This window comes from Anomaloglossus baeobatrachus, chromosome 1 (genome assembly GCF_048569485.1).
Source record: "Anomaloglossus baeobatrachus isolate aAnoBae1 chromosome 1, aAnoBae1.hap1, whole genome shotgun sequence".
Lineage (NCBI taxonomy): Eukaryota > Metazoa > Chordata > Amphibia > Anura > Aromobatidae > Anomaloglossus > Anomaloglossus baeobatrachus.
This window is the reverse complement of record NC_134353.1, coordinates 535,550,468-535,565,127: the sequence shown is the minus strand read 5'-3', so window position 1 is coordinate 535,565,127 and position 14,660 is coordinate 535,550,468. Positions and strand designations below refer to the sequence as shown.

General features: G+C 44.2%; 1 protein-coding gene across 4 annotated transcripts in view; it reads right to left on the bottom strand.

Moving 5' to 3' along the window:
* Window positions 1-14,660, bottom strand: part of BNC2 (basonuclin zinc finger protein 2) — a 952,623-nt gene that overhangs the window by 196,324 nt on the left and 741,639 nt on the right. For all 4 annotated transcript variants that reach the window (XM_075316506.1, XM_075316521.1, XM_075316528.1 and 1 more), the window contains one exon: window positions 8,391-8,493. In XM_075316506.1, coding sequence (XP_075172621.1) covers window positions 8,391-8,493 — 103 coding nt within the window. The remainder of the gene's footprint in view (window positions 1-8,390; window positions 8,494-14,660) is intronic.

Below are 14,660 nucleotides of genomic sequence, written 5' to 3'. Positions count from 1 at the left end.
TAAAACTCATGAAAAAATGCTGAAAAGAACCACAACAATAATGCAACATGTGAACATAGCCTTGCTAGCCAAATTTTATTGTATGTATTTAAAGGAGGGATTACAATTCACCCTGGAAGACACGTAGAGGAGGGCCCCAGAATACATTTTTGGACAATTTTAAAATTAATGGGACTCCTACAGTGGTAAAGCCTATGCACTAAGTGCAAGGCTTAGCAAAAATTTAAAGGAGGGATTGCAATACACAATGGAAGACACTTATGCGGGCATCACACGAGACGATATATCGTGCGATATGTCGGCGGGGTCACGTCGTAAGTGACGCACATCCGGCATCATTTGATATATCGTAGCATGTGACAGCTACGAGCGACGGTGAATGAGCAAAAATACTCACCTTATTGTTGCTCATTGACACGTCGCTCATTTTCAAAAAGTCGTTTCCTCTTCTCTGCGCCAATTGTTCATCATACCCGGGGTAGCACACATAACTCCGTGTGACACCCCGGGAACAATGAACACAGCTTACTTGCGGCCGCTGGAAATGTGGAAGGAAGGAGGTGGGCGGGATGTTTACGCCCCGCTCATTTCCGCCCCTCCGCTTCAATTGGCCGGCCACTGTGTGACGTCGCTGTGACGCCGAACGTCCCACCCCCTTCAGGAAGTGGATGTTCGCCGCCCACAGCGACGTCGCTCAGCAGGTAAGTGCGTGTGACGGAGGTTCAACGACTTTGTGCGCCACGGGCAACTAATTGCACAAACGACGAGGGCGGGTACGATCGCTCGTGCGATCGCACGATAGATTGTATCGTGTGACGCCCACATTAGAGGAGTGGTTCAGAATACATTTTTGGACAATTTTAAAAAGGGTGGGACTCCTAAAGTGGTAAAGCTTATGCACTAAGGCTAAGTGTTTAGTGTTTGGGCCTTTGGGTGTGTGTGGCTGCGTATTTCCACCTGCATTCAAAGGCCTGGGGTAGGAACAGCTGCATACTATGCTAAAAAAAAAGAACCAAAGATGGTTGCTGATGGTCCTTGCAAATGTGAAATAACAGGCGAGGATGGGAGCCATCTGCGCCTGCGTCCTGGAGAGGGGATTTGCAAAAATGTAGCACAGGAAAAGAAGCAGTGGTGTCACCTGCAGATAATTATTGTAAACCCAGGGGTTCGGCCCACCTAGTCTAGTGCTTTAATGACATGTGTCTGAGCATACTGGTTGTGGTCAGGCTGGTAGTGGTCAGGCTCCTGCTGATCTTAGTACAGTAAATGTTGCAAATGACTATTGTTTTTATAATCTGCTCTTTCTTTAAAAAAGTGCCAGACCATGGAACACCTTTGGCCTGAAAACTTGCCAAGTGTGTGTTATGGGCAATAGTATAAGGCATACTCCCTCTGGGCATCCCAGTGCCTCTTCTTGCCTGTTTCAGTGCTGTGGATCCCTTTTCCTTGGTACTACTGTCCTCGCTCTGCATGCCAACTTCCCAGGTTGGGTCAGTGATTTAATCAACCACAATCTCTCTCCCATCTCCGCCTCTGGTCATCTTCCTGACTTGTTGACTTAACAACATGACTTGATGGCAACTGTCTAATCATCATCCACCTCTTGAGACAGTAATTGTCATTCCCCATCATCAGGCCCAGACTGACCATAGGGCAATTCTGGCAAATGCCAGATGGGCTGGTCCCTGTAGTGGGCCGGTGCCTGTATTGGACCGCTATATCTGCAGTCACCGCCGCGCTCGTCAGCAGTGTGTGCATGCCGGACACACTAGCTGCAGCAGGACCAGGATGCAGTGCGCTGCACTGTGCCGGCTCCGCTGTGTGATAGTGTGTCCGGCATGCACACACTGCTGAGGAGCACGGCGGTGGCGGTGCCGGTGACTGTAGCTTCCTCTTCCTATTCAAATGTATTTGCGTCTTTCAGACGTAAATACATTTGAACAGTGAGCCGGGACTGGGGCCTGGCCCCGACGTGCAGCAATGTGATGAGATCAGCACCTTGCTGACGTCATCACAGTGCTGCGGGAGACACACAGGATACATCAGTGGTAAGCGCTCCATGGAAGAGCCAAAGAGACATGTTTAATTAATGAAGATGAGTTTGAAAGGGCTGAGGACACTTAATGGGGAACATTTTTGAAGGAACACAGCTTTGTGACAAGCAGAGGGGGAGTACTGTATGCCGAGGGAGGGGGAGGCAGGAGTGTGCATTGATGGGGTAGTGTAATTTGTGTGTGTAGGGAGTGATGGGAGTGCATTGTATTATGTCTGGGGAGGGGGTAATGGAGGGTGAATTGTATTGTGTGTGTGGGGAGGGATAATGGGGGATGCATTGTATTGTGTGTGTGGGGAGGGGTAATGGAGGTGCATTGTATTTGTGTGTGTAGGGGGTGATGGGGGGTGCATTGTTTTGTGTGTGTGTGTTTGTGAGGGGAGGGGGTAAGGGAGGGGGCATTGTATTGTGTGTGTGTGTGTGTGTGTGTGTGAGTAGAGCAGTAAGGGGGGTGCATTGTATTGTGTGTGTGTGTGTGTGTGAGGGAGGGGTAATGGGGGTGTATTCTATTGTGTATGTGTGTGTGTGTGTGTGTAGGGGTAATGGGGGTGCATTGTATTGTGTGTGTGTGTGTGTGTGTGGGGGGGAGGGGTAATGGAGGGTGCTTGGTATTGTGTGTGTGTGTGTGGGGGGGGGGTAATGGGGGTGCATTGTATTGTGTGTGTGTGTGTGGGGGGGGAGAGGGGTAATGGAGGGTGCATTGTATTATGTGTGTATGTGGGGGGGTAATGGAAGTGCATTGTATTGTGTGTGTGGGGTGGGGGAGGGGTAATGGAGGGTGCATTGTATTGCATGTGTGGGGGGATTACAAAAGAGCAGTTTGGGGGAATATATAAATAATAATAATAATAATAATAATAATAATAAAGGGGCAATATGGGGGGATATTATGGAGAGATGCAGTGTGGGGGTATATTATAAAGAGAACAGTGTGGAGAAGCTGTGTATGGGGACATTATGGAAAGAGGCAGCGTGGAGCCATATTAAGGAGAGAGGCAGTTTAGGAGGTATTTTGGATAAGGGCAGTGTGGGGAGATATGTTATAAAGGAAGCACAGCAATGATTTATTCAGGGGCACAGCATGGGAGATATTTATATTTATGGGGCAGTATAATGATACATTTATTTTTAAAGGTGCTATGTGGGTAAGTGCTGCTGAAGAATAAAGAGGGAGGGCTTCAGAGACGAGCGGCGGGCACGAAACTTTATCATGGCGTCTGTACTGCGTGGAGACAAAAAGGGATGGGATCAACTCAGAAGATGTCACCTATAAAGGTACCTGGATGTAGATGATTATTTGTGATCTTGCCTGCGTCTTATCAGTATTGTGGTTCCTGTATGGTCCGGAGTCTGATAACAACAATCCCAGCATCTCCGTACCATTGTTCAGGACAAGCTGGGAGTTGTAGATTCCGGCATCTTCCGAGCCTTCCCATTGATCTGCATTGTAAAATACAGAACGTTTTCCGAGTGGAAAACACCAGAAGAATGGAGCGGTCACTTCTTTTAATCACTTGGTGGTTTTAGAAACCTGAAGTGGGTAACAGATGCTCAAAATCCTGAACCTGTGCACAGCAAGGAGATGCAGATGGTCATTCCAGTATTTTTCATAGTAGTTTCCTTGGTGGGATCTATCCCCAAAAAATGTCATTGCACATTCCCTAAGTGGTATGTGTCCAAAATTATCACCAGTGAAAACGACAGCTTCCCTGATCACCTATCTGTAGAATAGGTCATCAATATTATTAGTTCAGGGGATCTGATTTTGCATCCCTGCCCATCAGCTATATGACCGCAGCATTATGTGGAGAGCAGCATCCTCTTCATTATCTGCGAGACCCAGCTCTGTAGGAAAATAGCGGCTTCACCAAGTCCTGGAGCTAAGAGCAATAAATAGGACTGAGCTGTAATACTGGACGCAGCTGTGACTACATGTTATATGGTCGTGTTACACAATCTACAAGTGCACAAAGATATTACACATTCAACACGCGAAAAGTGGGCCTGTGAACCACCAAATGCCAGGGCTGAATTTTAGTCCCAGTCCGGCCCTACCCATCATCATCTCCTTCTGACCGTGGCTGCTCAAATATTTGACTTCATTGCACACAATCTCCTCATCTCCCTCTTGAAATATGCAAGGCAAGAGGTCAGAATCAATACATGTAAAGGCCCCGTCACACTAAGCAACATCGCTAGCAACATCGCTGCTAACGAACAACTTTTGTGACGTTGCTAGCGATGTTGCTGTGTGTGACATCCAGCAACAACCTGGCCCCTGCTGTGAGGTCGTTGGTTGTTGCTGAATGTCCTGGGCCATTTTTTAGTTGTTGCTCTCCCGCTGTGAAGCACAGATCGCTGTGTGTGACAGCGAGACAGCAACAACTGAATGTGCAGGCAGCAGGAGCCGGCTTCTGCGGAGGCTGGTAACCACAGTAAACATCGGGTAACCAAGAAGCCCTGTCCTTGGTTACCCGATATTTACCTTTGTTACCAGCCTCCGCCGCTCTCACTGTCAGTGCCGGCTCCTGCTCTGTGCACATGTAGCTGCAGGACACATCGGGTTAATTAACCCGATGTGTGCTGTAGCTAAGAGAGCAGGGAGCCAGCGCTAAGCGGTGTGCGCTGCTCCCTGCTCTGTGCACATGTAGCTGCAGCACACATCGGGTAATTAACCCGATGTGTGCTGTAACTAGGAGAGCAGGGAGCCAGCGCTCAGTGTGCGCTGCTCCCTGCTCTCTGCACGTGTAGCTCCGTGCGCTGGTAACCAAGGTAAATATCGGGTTGGTTACCCGATATTTACCTTAGTTACCAAGCGCAGCATCTTCCACGCGGCGCTGGGGGCTGGTCACTGGTTGCTGGTGAGCTCACCAGCAACTCGTGTAGCGACGCTCCAGCGATCCCTGCCAGGTCAGGTTGCTGGTGGGATCGCTGGAGCGTCGCAGTGTGACATCTCACCAGCAACCTCCTAGCAACTTACCAGCGATCCCTATCGTTGTTGGGATCGCTGGTAAGTTGCTTAGTGTGACTGGACCTTTACTGTAAAGACCTCTTCAGTCTCCCAGTGTGGGATCACTTGTCTCCTGGGACTCACCATGGTGGAAGATAAGAGGAACATGGTGAGGATTATGTGGTTCAGACTCTTGCCTAGTGAGACTGGACCATGTGGAAGACATGGTAGTGCTCGGAAAAAGACTGGAAGCATTATCTGACATGCAACCCACCACCTGTTCGCACTGTTCTGGCTTCAACAGTGGTGTCTTGCACTTCCCTGCAAAGTGGGACAAGAAGCTAGGTCTAGATGATGAGTGTGTTTGTTGTACTCCTCTGCATACACCACCATCAGCGGGACGTCCAATTCTTAGTCCCTTAACTCATACCTTGCGCAGTTTAAATTAGGTATGCAGCTAATAGCAGTATTATTAGGGACTAGAAAAGAATAGATATAGGCCTGAAAAGAACTTTTGGTTATACGTTGCAGCAGCAAGGACTGTAAGGGCTCATGCGCACGTAACTGCATAATATTCTGCAGCGATTTGACAGCACATGTGCGCTTCAAATCGCTGCAGAAACACTGCATAATGGATGCAGTATTTTTGTTAAAAAAAGCCGATTTCATGCGCTATGGCTGCTGCCCCCACCATAGACAGAGTGGGAGCTGAATCAAAAACGCACAATAATTGACATGCTGCTTTTATGAACGCACAGACTTGAGTCAAAATTTTAGCACCCAAATCGCTGCGTTCAAAAAAGCAACGTGCGCACGACTCATGCACAATCTACATAGATTGTGCAGGGGATGCAGGATGCATGCATTTCTGCTGCAGTGCAATACGCAGCATAATTGCATGTAAGTACGCAACGTGCGCACGAGCCCTAAGGCAATAACCGCTGCCTAGATGCTTCTAATGCTAAACTAGCCCTTTTCCAGCATCTCTGCCTACACTAAATGCAGGTTAGTTGCGGTCACAGCTGGAGTCCGCGAACTGTGACCGCAGGTAACATGACCTTAGAGGACCTTAGGTGACCTCATTAAACTCAATGAACTCACCTGTATCTCCTGGCAGAAAAACGCTTTTTTTGCCAAGAGATGCAGATTTGGTGCTAAAATTGTTACACCATACTGCTGCACCCATTCTACACCTCCTGTCAAAAAATTGCATCACTACCGTATCATACCGCATGCGGTTTTGATGCATCTTTTTGCCAGGAGATGTAGATATCTATAGATGTAAAGATATGTAGCAGAGCTGGAATTGTCATGGGACCTCTTGTAGGGATTACATCAGACCTAAAGAGATGTTTTGGGGTTAATAAAGTGGTGAAAATAGTGTTTCTTTGTATTTTATTTCAAATAAAGGATATTTTTGGTATTTGTGTTTATTTACTTTCACTTACAGATTAGTAATGGGGGGGTCTCATAGACCCTCCTCATTACTACTCTACGGTGTTAGTGATAGCTGTTGTCTGTCATTAACCCCTTATTACCCTGAATGCCACCGCTCCACCACCAATCGGGAAGAGCCGGGTAAAGTTTCAGGACTGTCGCATCTAATGGATGGGACAATTCAGGGTGGCTGCAGGCTGCTATTTTTAGGCTGGGGGCAGCTCAATAAGTATGGGTCTCCCTAGCCTGAGAATACCAGACCCCAGATATCGGGCTTTATCTTGGCTGGATATCAAAATTAGAGTGGTCCACATGCTGTTCCTTTAATTATTTATTTATTTTATTTTTTTTTTTTATAGTCGCATGTGGTTACTTTTTGATGCACAGAAAGATAAACGCACAACTGGGGGCTGCAGCTTTAGCCGTGTGCTTTATCTGTGCTGAGTATCATAATATGGGGGGACTGCAACCAATAACAGACACCAGAACGGCCGGTGGGCTGAGAATGCAGGGCATATCCAATTAACATAATGAGCTGCCCTGGAAGTGAATGGGTGGCGGCGGGAGCAGTGTACAGCTGTGATGGAGCCTTGGTAAGTATGAAGCGCTTGCTTTATTCTTATTTTCTTTATTTTTCCTTTATTTATTTTTTTTATTCCCCAAGTTGCTGGATCCAGATCAACACCTTGAATCCCAGGCCTGGCACATGGGTGAGTTTGAAACCGCACGGATCTGGACTTTTACAGTCCAGGTACACCCGTCACTAATCATCACTGATGTATTGGTGAGCAGAGACTGACACAGTACCCTAAAAACAGCGACATGTGACAGGTGGGAGACTGGTACAGACATAGTTAGCATTGTAAGCTTTTGAAAAAAAAAATGCTTAAAGCTAGCCTTAAAAATCAAACCTTTTAGGCTATATGCGCACGGTGCACTTTTCACTGCGTTTTTGCGCATTTTTTGGGTGCGTTTGTGGTCTTAAAACTGCATGACTTTCTTCCCCAGCAAAGTCTATGAGTTTTCATTTTTGCTGTCCGCACAGTGCAGTTTTGTTTTAGGTGCGTTTTTGTGGTGACCACAAAGATGCAACATGTCAATTATTTCTGCGTTTTTGCCAGCGTTTTTCACCCATGCAATGCATTGGAAAAAACGCAGCAACCAAAATGCGGCAAAAAAAGAGGTAAAACGCGCAAAAAACGCGTGCGTGGCCAAAAAGGCACAAAAACGCTGCACCTTTTTGGTCACAAAAAAAGGCAACGTGCGCACATAGCCTTATATAGCTTAACACAAATATACAGTGTATATATATCTTTCTTTGCGCTCACATGGCAATGCAGACCATATTTTTGTATTTTTAGAGGTCAATAGTTTTAAAGTGAAGACTTTTCCAAATGCAAGTCATCACAGCACTGGATCATGACACATGGAATAATCTTAGGGATATCTGTACTGTTTTCTGCAAAACCAATGTTAAATGCCATCTCATTGACTAATATCTATCTGACTCGGGTTACCTTCCTACCATTATCATGACCTTGAGAGTGTGATATTTTTATGGCAATTACTGCAAATAATGGATCAATGTTTTCAAAAGAGGCAGAACACTTCCCTTGTGTAATGAGATTCCCATTGGCACGTATTCGATGCGACTAGTGGTGAGGAGGTCATTTTTTTATATGGAAAGGGAGGATTGTACAGTCTCAATTTTAAGATAGATAGACTGACAGACAGAAGATATCTGATGATGATAGACAGATTAGATAGATAGATAGATAGATAGATAGATAGATAGATAGAGAGATGGATGGATGGATGGATGGATGGATAGATAGATAGATAGATAGATAGATAGATAAATAGATAGATGGATAGATAGCTTGATGGTAAGGACAGTAATATCTACTTTACATTTGTCTACAAGTCGAAATTGAATACTACATTTCTTACCATGTGCCACCCAGCCATGTTTACATTGGTCACAGGTTCTCAGATTAATCTTCCCGGGCTGGAAACATTCACATGTGCAATTTACAAGTGTACATCGGATGGCCTAAAGAGAAAAAAAAGAGGAAAGGAAAAGAGGTTCATCGATCGAGTTGTCCATTTCACTATTTATGCTCTTACAATATGCATGAGTTGTTGTGGCTTATGGAAAACACATTGCAACCACAGTGTTTCGAGGGACACAAAAGATGGAAAAAGTTCATTTCCGATGCAACTCTACTGTACTTTATGGCTTAAAAGAAACAGACACTTAGCTTCTAGTGTCTGTGATACCATTAGATGTGATAAACAGAAGGAAAAGGTCACCTAAGAATATCCCAGGAAACCATCCACTGATCATAGATGGCAGTACCAGTGCAGTACTTAGTCTCTCAGAGAATCCTACAGCACTAAGCCATATTTCATTTGTCAAAATCAAGTGCAATTATCTCTCATAGATTTCAGTGATTCCACTTACATGAAATCAAGTTGTCCAAGAATATTTCTTTAAAAGCAAATGGGCTAAATTATAGTGTATTTGACTAGGGGATCATCTAATAATGATACAGATAATATGGCTATTGCCTGCATCAATATTTCATAGACAGGCAATGCCCATATTGGCTGAATTTTAGACAGTCATTATATAAGCTATTTGTATGCCGGCTGTATGAGGTACACATATTTGCACAGAGCTGTATAGACTCCATGCATTTCCATATAGTGTCTCCGAGTGACATCATACTCTTCTTTAACAATATTGCTCCACAATATAAAATCAGACAAGACATGACAAGGTAACTGTCCATCCTTAGCCATTGCATGAGAACATATGGAGCTATATTAGAGTGCAAAAGACTTCTTTACGCACCATGCTTTGCCTGCAATGGTAAAGCATTGTCTCTGTGTAAGGCGTCCGACACACATCCGTGCCGCCGGTACGTGTTTTTGCACGTACCGGCGGCACGGAGACACGTTCAGCAACGTGTGTCCGTGTGCGTTTGTACGTGTGTGCGTTTTTCTACACGCTGACATGTCCACGTTTTCTCCGGCAGCACGAGTGTCACACGGCTCGCACCCGTACCACATGGATGTAGTGTGGATGCGGTCCCGTGTGACACGCGCCGGAGAAAATACACGTGTCAGTGAAAAAAAAACCATTTACTCACCTTCTCCAGCCCTCCTGTCTCTGCCGCTGCTGCCACTTGCTGCCGACCGCCGCTCATTATGCTCATTTAATATTCACTTCACTGCAGCCGGCAGCAGCAGCAGCGGGGAGACGGCAGGGCTGGAGACCGAAGATCAGCACCACGGACAGCGACGCCAGGGACAGGTGAGTATGCCAATTACCGGTTCTACGTGTGCTATCGCGGATAGCACACTTAGAACACACATGGACCGCACGTACCTGAGACACGTACTTACCACACGCAACACGCAGGGTAAATACGTGTCTCGCGGCACGTGCGTGTTTTTAACGGAAGTGTGTTTCAGGCCTCAGGAAAGGTTGTTTTTATTCTTGCAATAGAGGGAAAACTTATGCAAGTGCAATATTAGGCTAGAATTACATCCATTTTGTGACTTTTTTTTTTTGCAGTTATGCTACATTTTCAAAAGGAGCTTTTGGCGAGTTTTTGATGTTGCAAAATTTAAGCACCTATTATGTAAATTAGATTACTTGCACTTTTTCGTGCGTTTTTTTACGTGTTTTGTCGCATTTTTGATCTACTGTTGTAATGTCATATATTACATGAGGCTGCTTTATTTGTGCTACTTCCTAGTATTTTGCTTTGACTAAACTTTATTAATATAGTTATCTGCAGATTATATCCATTTTTGATGCATTTCCATAGCGGAAATGCACTAAAAAAAATGTGCCTTTTTTACCTGCATTTTTCTGCATCTAATTCAAGTCTGTGAGGAAAATCTGCACAAAAAACTCAGCATATCCGCAAGAGAAATTGACATACTGCGGATGTGAAATGCACTGTAGGTCAGTTTAAGGTCCATTCAAGCATAAGTATTTTTCCATTAGTGTTTGTATGATAAATCCAGGAGTAGAACTTACAGAGAAAAATTATAATTGAAAGATTGACCCCTGTTCTGTGTTTTGGAGACACTGCTGGTTTTGGCATAGAAATACTGATGGAATATTGATCAAAAATACTGAAGTGTGAATGCGGCCTTACGCTGAGTAAGGTTAGAGTCACACTTGCATATGACTCGCACGAGTGCAATATGAGAAAATCTTGTATTGCACTCGGCCCCATGTAAGACAGATCTGCGAGTTCTTCCTCAACTCTAAATGGACTGAGGAAAAAATCGCAGCATGCTATGATTGTTTGCAAGAGCCATGTCTGCGAGAGCCATTGCAGTCTGTGCTATTTAGGTGGTGTTTTGAGGATATAGTTTTTTCTGTAATTTTTTTTTTTAATAGGCTTAGGCTCTAAGGTCCATGAAATGCATATATACATACAGTGGGTACGGAAAGTATTCAGACCTATTTAAATTTTTCAGTCTGTTACATTGCAGCCATTTGGTAAATTCAAAATAGTTTATTTTTTTTCTCATGAATGTGCACTCTGCACCGCATCTTGACAGAAAAAAACAGAAAAGTAGAAAAAACTGAAATATCACATGGTCATAAGTATTTAGACCATTTGCTCCGTATTGAGTAGAAGCACCCTTTTGCGCTAGTACAACCATTACTCTTCTTGGGAATGATGCAACAAGTTTTTTACACCTGGATTTGGGGATCCTTTGCCATTCTTCCTTGCAGATCTTCTCCAGTTCCGTCAGATTGGATGGTGAACGTTGGTGGACAGCCATTTTCAGGTCTTTCCAGAGATGCTCAATTGGGTTTAGGTCAGGGCTCTTGCTGCGCCAGTCAAGAATGGTCACATAGGTGTTCTGAAGTCAATCCTTTGTTATTTTAGCTGTGTGCTTAGGGTTATTGTCTTGTTGGAAGGTGAACCTTCGGCCAAGTCTGAGGTCCAGAGCACTCTCAAAGAGGTTTTCTTCCTGGATATCTCTGTACTCGGCCGCATTCATCATTCCTTCAATTGCAACCAGTCGCCCTGCCCCTGCAGCTGAAAAACACCCCCGTAGCATGATGCTGCCACCACCATGTTTCACGGTTTTCACTTTCTCCCATCTCCCTACTGCATCTCTGGGGCTCAGCCACAGTGATCTTGGGGTTCTTCTTTATGTCTCTCACCAATTTTGTTCTCCCACGATTGCTCAGTTTGGCTGGACGGCCAGGTCTAGGAAGAGTTCTGTTGGTCCCAAACTTCTTCTATTTAAGGAATATGGAGGCCATTGTGCTCCTAGGAACCTTGAGTACTGCAGAAATTCTTTTGTAACCTTGGCCAGATCTGTGCCTTGCCATAATTCTGTCTCTGAGCTGCTTGGGTTTCTTTGACCTCATGATTCTCATTTGGTTTGACTTGCACTGTAAGCTGGGAGGTCTTAGACTAGTTTCACATATTCGGCTTTTCGACGGTTTGCCGGATTCGGCGCACGCCTGTACAGTGTATACAGTACAATGGCAGCGCGACAAGTGCCGGTCACATGCTGTCATGTGACCGGAGCATGTGACCCAGAAGTTGCGGCGCTGCCATTGTACTGTATACACTGTACTGGCGTGTGCCGAATCTGGCAAACCGTCGAAAAGCCGGAAGTGTGAAACCGGCCTTATATAGACAGGTGTGTGCTTTCCAAATCAAGTCCTATCATTTTAATTAAACACAGCTGGACTCCAATGAAGGAGCAGAACCATCTCAAACAGGATCACAAGGAAATAGACAGCATGGGACTTAAATATGAGTGTCTGACAATGGGTCTGAATACTTATGACCATGTGATATTTCAGTTTTTCTTGTTTAAAACATTTGCAAAAATTTCTACACTTCTGGGGTTTTTTTCTATCAAGATGGGGTGCAGAGTGTACAATAATGAGAAAAAAACTGAACTGCTTTGAATTTACCAAATGGCTGCAATGAAACAAAAAGTGAAAAATGTAAAGGGGTCTGAAAACTTTCTGTACACACTGTACACATACACGTACTATATATATATGTACATATATAAATATATGTATATTAATATATATGTAGACTTTTGCGTTTCCGGTTGTCTTCCAATTCTAGTATGTGGTTTATTTCACTATCAGCGTGGCAATAATTTTTCTTATAGGTAGAAAAAAATCGGATGTTCACCTATCCATTAAACATTAAAAAAAAGAGCACATAGGTGAAACTCTGATGGCATCTGGGTTTTTTCTCGGACCCATTGACTTGCATTGGTGAGTCTGATATGTACACAGTCCTAGTGTGAACAGCATCACATACTGTAATGCGTAAGGGTTCTATCTTTGAAAAACATGGACAGAACACATATATGAACATGATGCTTAATGAATTAATCACTGGCTATAGACTTTGCATGAGGCTGAGGCCACACGGGGTTATGTGCGAGTCCTCGCATGACACTCAACTCATGCTCACAGCACAGCGGGAGCCAAGAGTCATGTGAGGGTCATGCAACTGTGGTCCAATCGTGTAATCAGACCACAGCTGCAGAGGGAAGGGCCGGCACTGAGGAGGGGCGGGCTGTCACTGAGGAGGGTTGGGCCGGCACTGAGGAGGAGAGGGAGGAATTTATCTCACTCTCTCCTCCATTGCCGGCTATTGCGATTCTCGCACTGCACTTAACTACACCAGTGTAACGCAAGTGCAGTGCGATGTTTCTCTCGCCCCATAGACTTGAATGGGTGCGAGTGAAACAAGATCGCATTACAGTCGCAGCATGCTGTGACTGTTTTCTCGTTCCGATTAGTGATGAGAAAATAATCACTCATGGGAGCAGGCACATAGAGTAATATTGGTCCGAGTGGAATGCGATTTTTTTATCGCATTCCACTTGCACTGTTTTTCTCGCCGTTTGTCCTAGGCTTATAGCTGCCATAGTGTAGATAGAAAGAAACATGGAATGCTGGATATCCTTGTTTGTTTGCTGTCTTCATCAGCAGCACACTGATCTAACATAGCTGCACTAAATGAATCTCATTCTAGCCCTGGTTTATATATCCTGCGCAGTGCTACTGTTTAATAGCAGTCACTAGCATGGAATAAATGACAGCGTCATGCACAGACTTCCAGCAGCCCCCCTCCATCATGTAAACTGTTCGATCGTTCATTTTCCAAGCTATATAAGTATGTATTCCTGATTAACGGAAATAGTAATATGAAATATATTACCACCGACATCTGCTGATGAAGCAGGAATAATATATGTGTCTGTAGGTTAACAGTGAGGAAGAAAGGAGATCTTGCTGAAAGGTCCAGTTTCATGTTCAATAGTTTATTGACTTGATGATATATCATGTCTGCACTTGTCAGTAATGGTGTCTTTCTTTAATATGTTCACTAATTAATGAACTCTGTAATTAATTGTGCTGCTGCTGCACCATGGAACATTACAAAGCGACAGCCTGATTCTGCTTATTAACCCTGTGTTAGGTCACTCAGCGCCAGCATTTTGCTCCACTTTTTTTTTTTTTGCCAATTTAAAAAGAAAATAATTTACTGACTATTTTTCATCCTAATATTTCCTTGTGCTCCAGCCTCAGACTTGTCAGTTACCAGTGGGGTTATTTAATGTCACACACCTAATGGTTATATTAAATACCTAATGATTATATTTATATTTACACTTCAGTTTTGTGGATACAGTTTCTGTAATTGTTTCATTCAGAAAACCAACCGCATGTATGAACATACCGTAAGATGTGTTATCACATAAGGTTTTTGGCCTATGTTTTTCAAGTTGAAAATTCCTCATAGGAAAACAATAAAAAATAAATAAATAAAAAGTTGGTGCTAATTTTGACACATTTTTTGTTTATCGAGTTTTGCCACAACTCATCCTGGTGCTGTGGCAAACGGGGTAATATATGGGGTTGATGTCAGCTGTGTAATGTCACCTGGCATCAAGCCCTGTGGTTAGTGATGTCACGTGTCTATCAGATACCCGACATTACCAACCCAGTCAGTAATAAAAAATAAATAGACAACAAAAAATGTTTTATTTGAAAAAACACTCCCCAAAACATTCCCTCTTTCACCAATTTATTGAAAAGAACAATCAAATCCGGGTCCAGCGTAATCCAATAAGGGGGTCTCACACCGATCAATACCATAGTCACTGTCCCAGTCAATGAAGAACACAATGTTC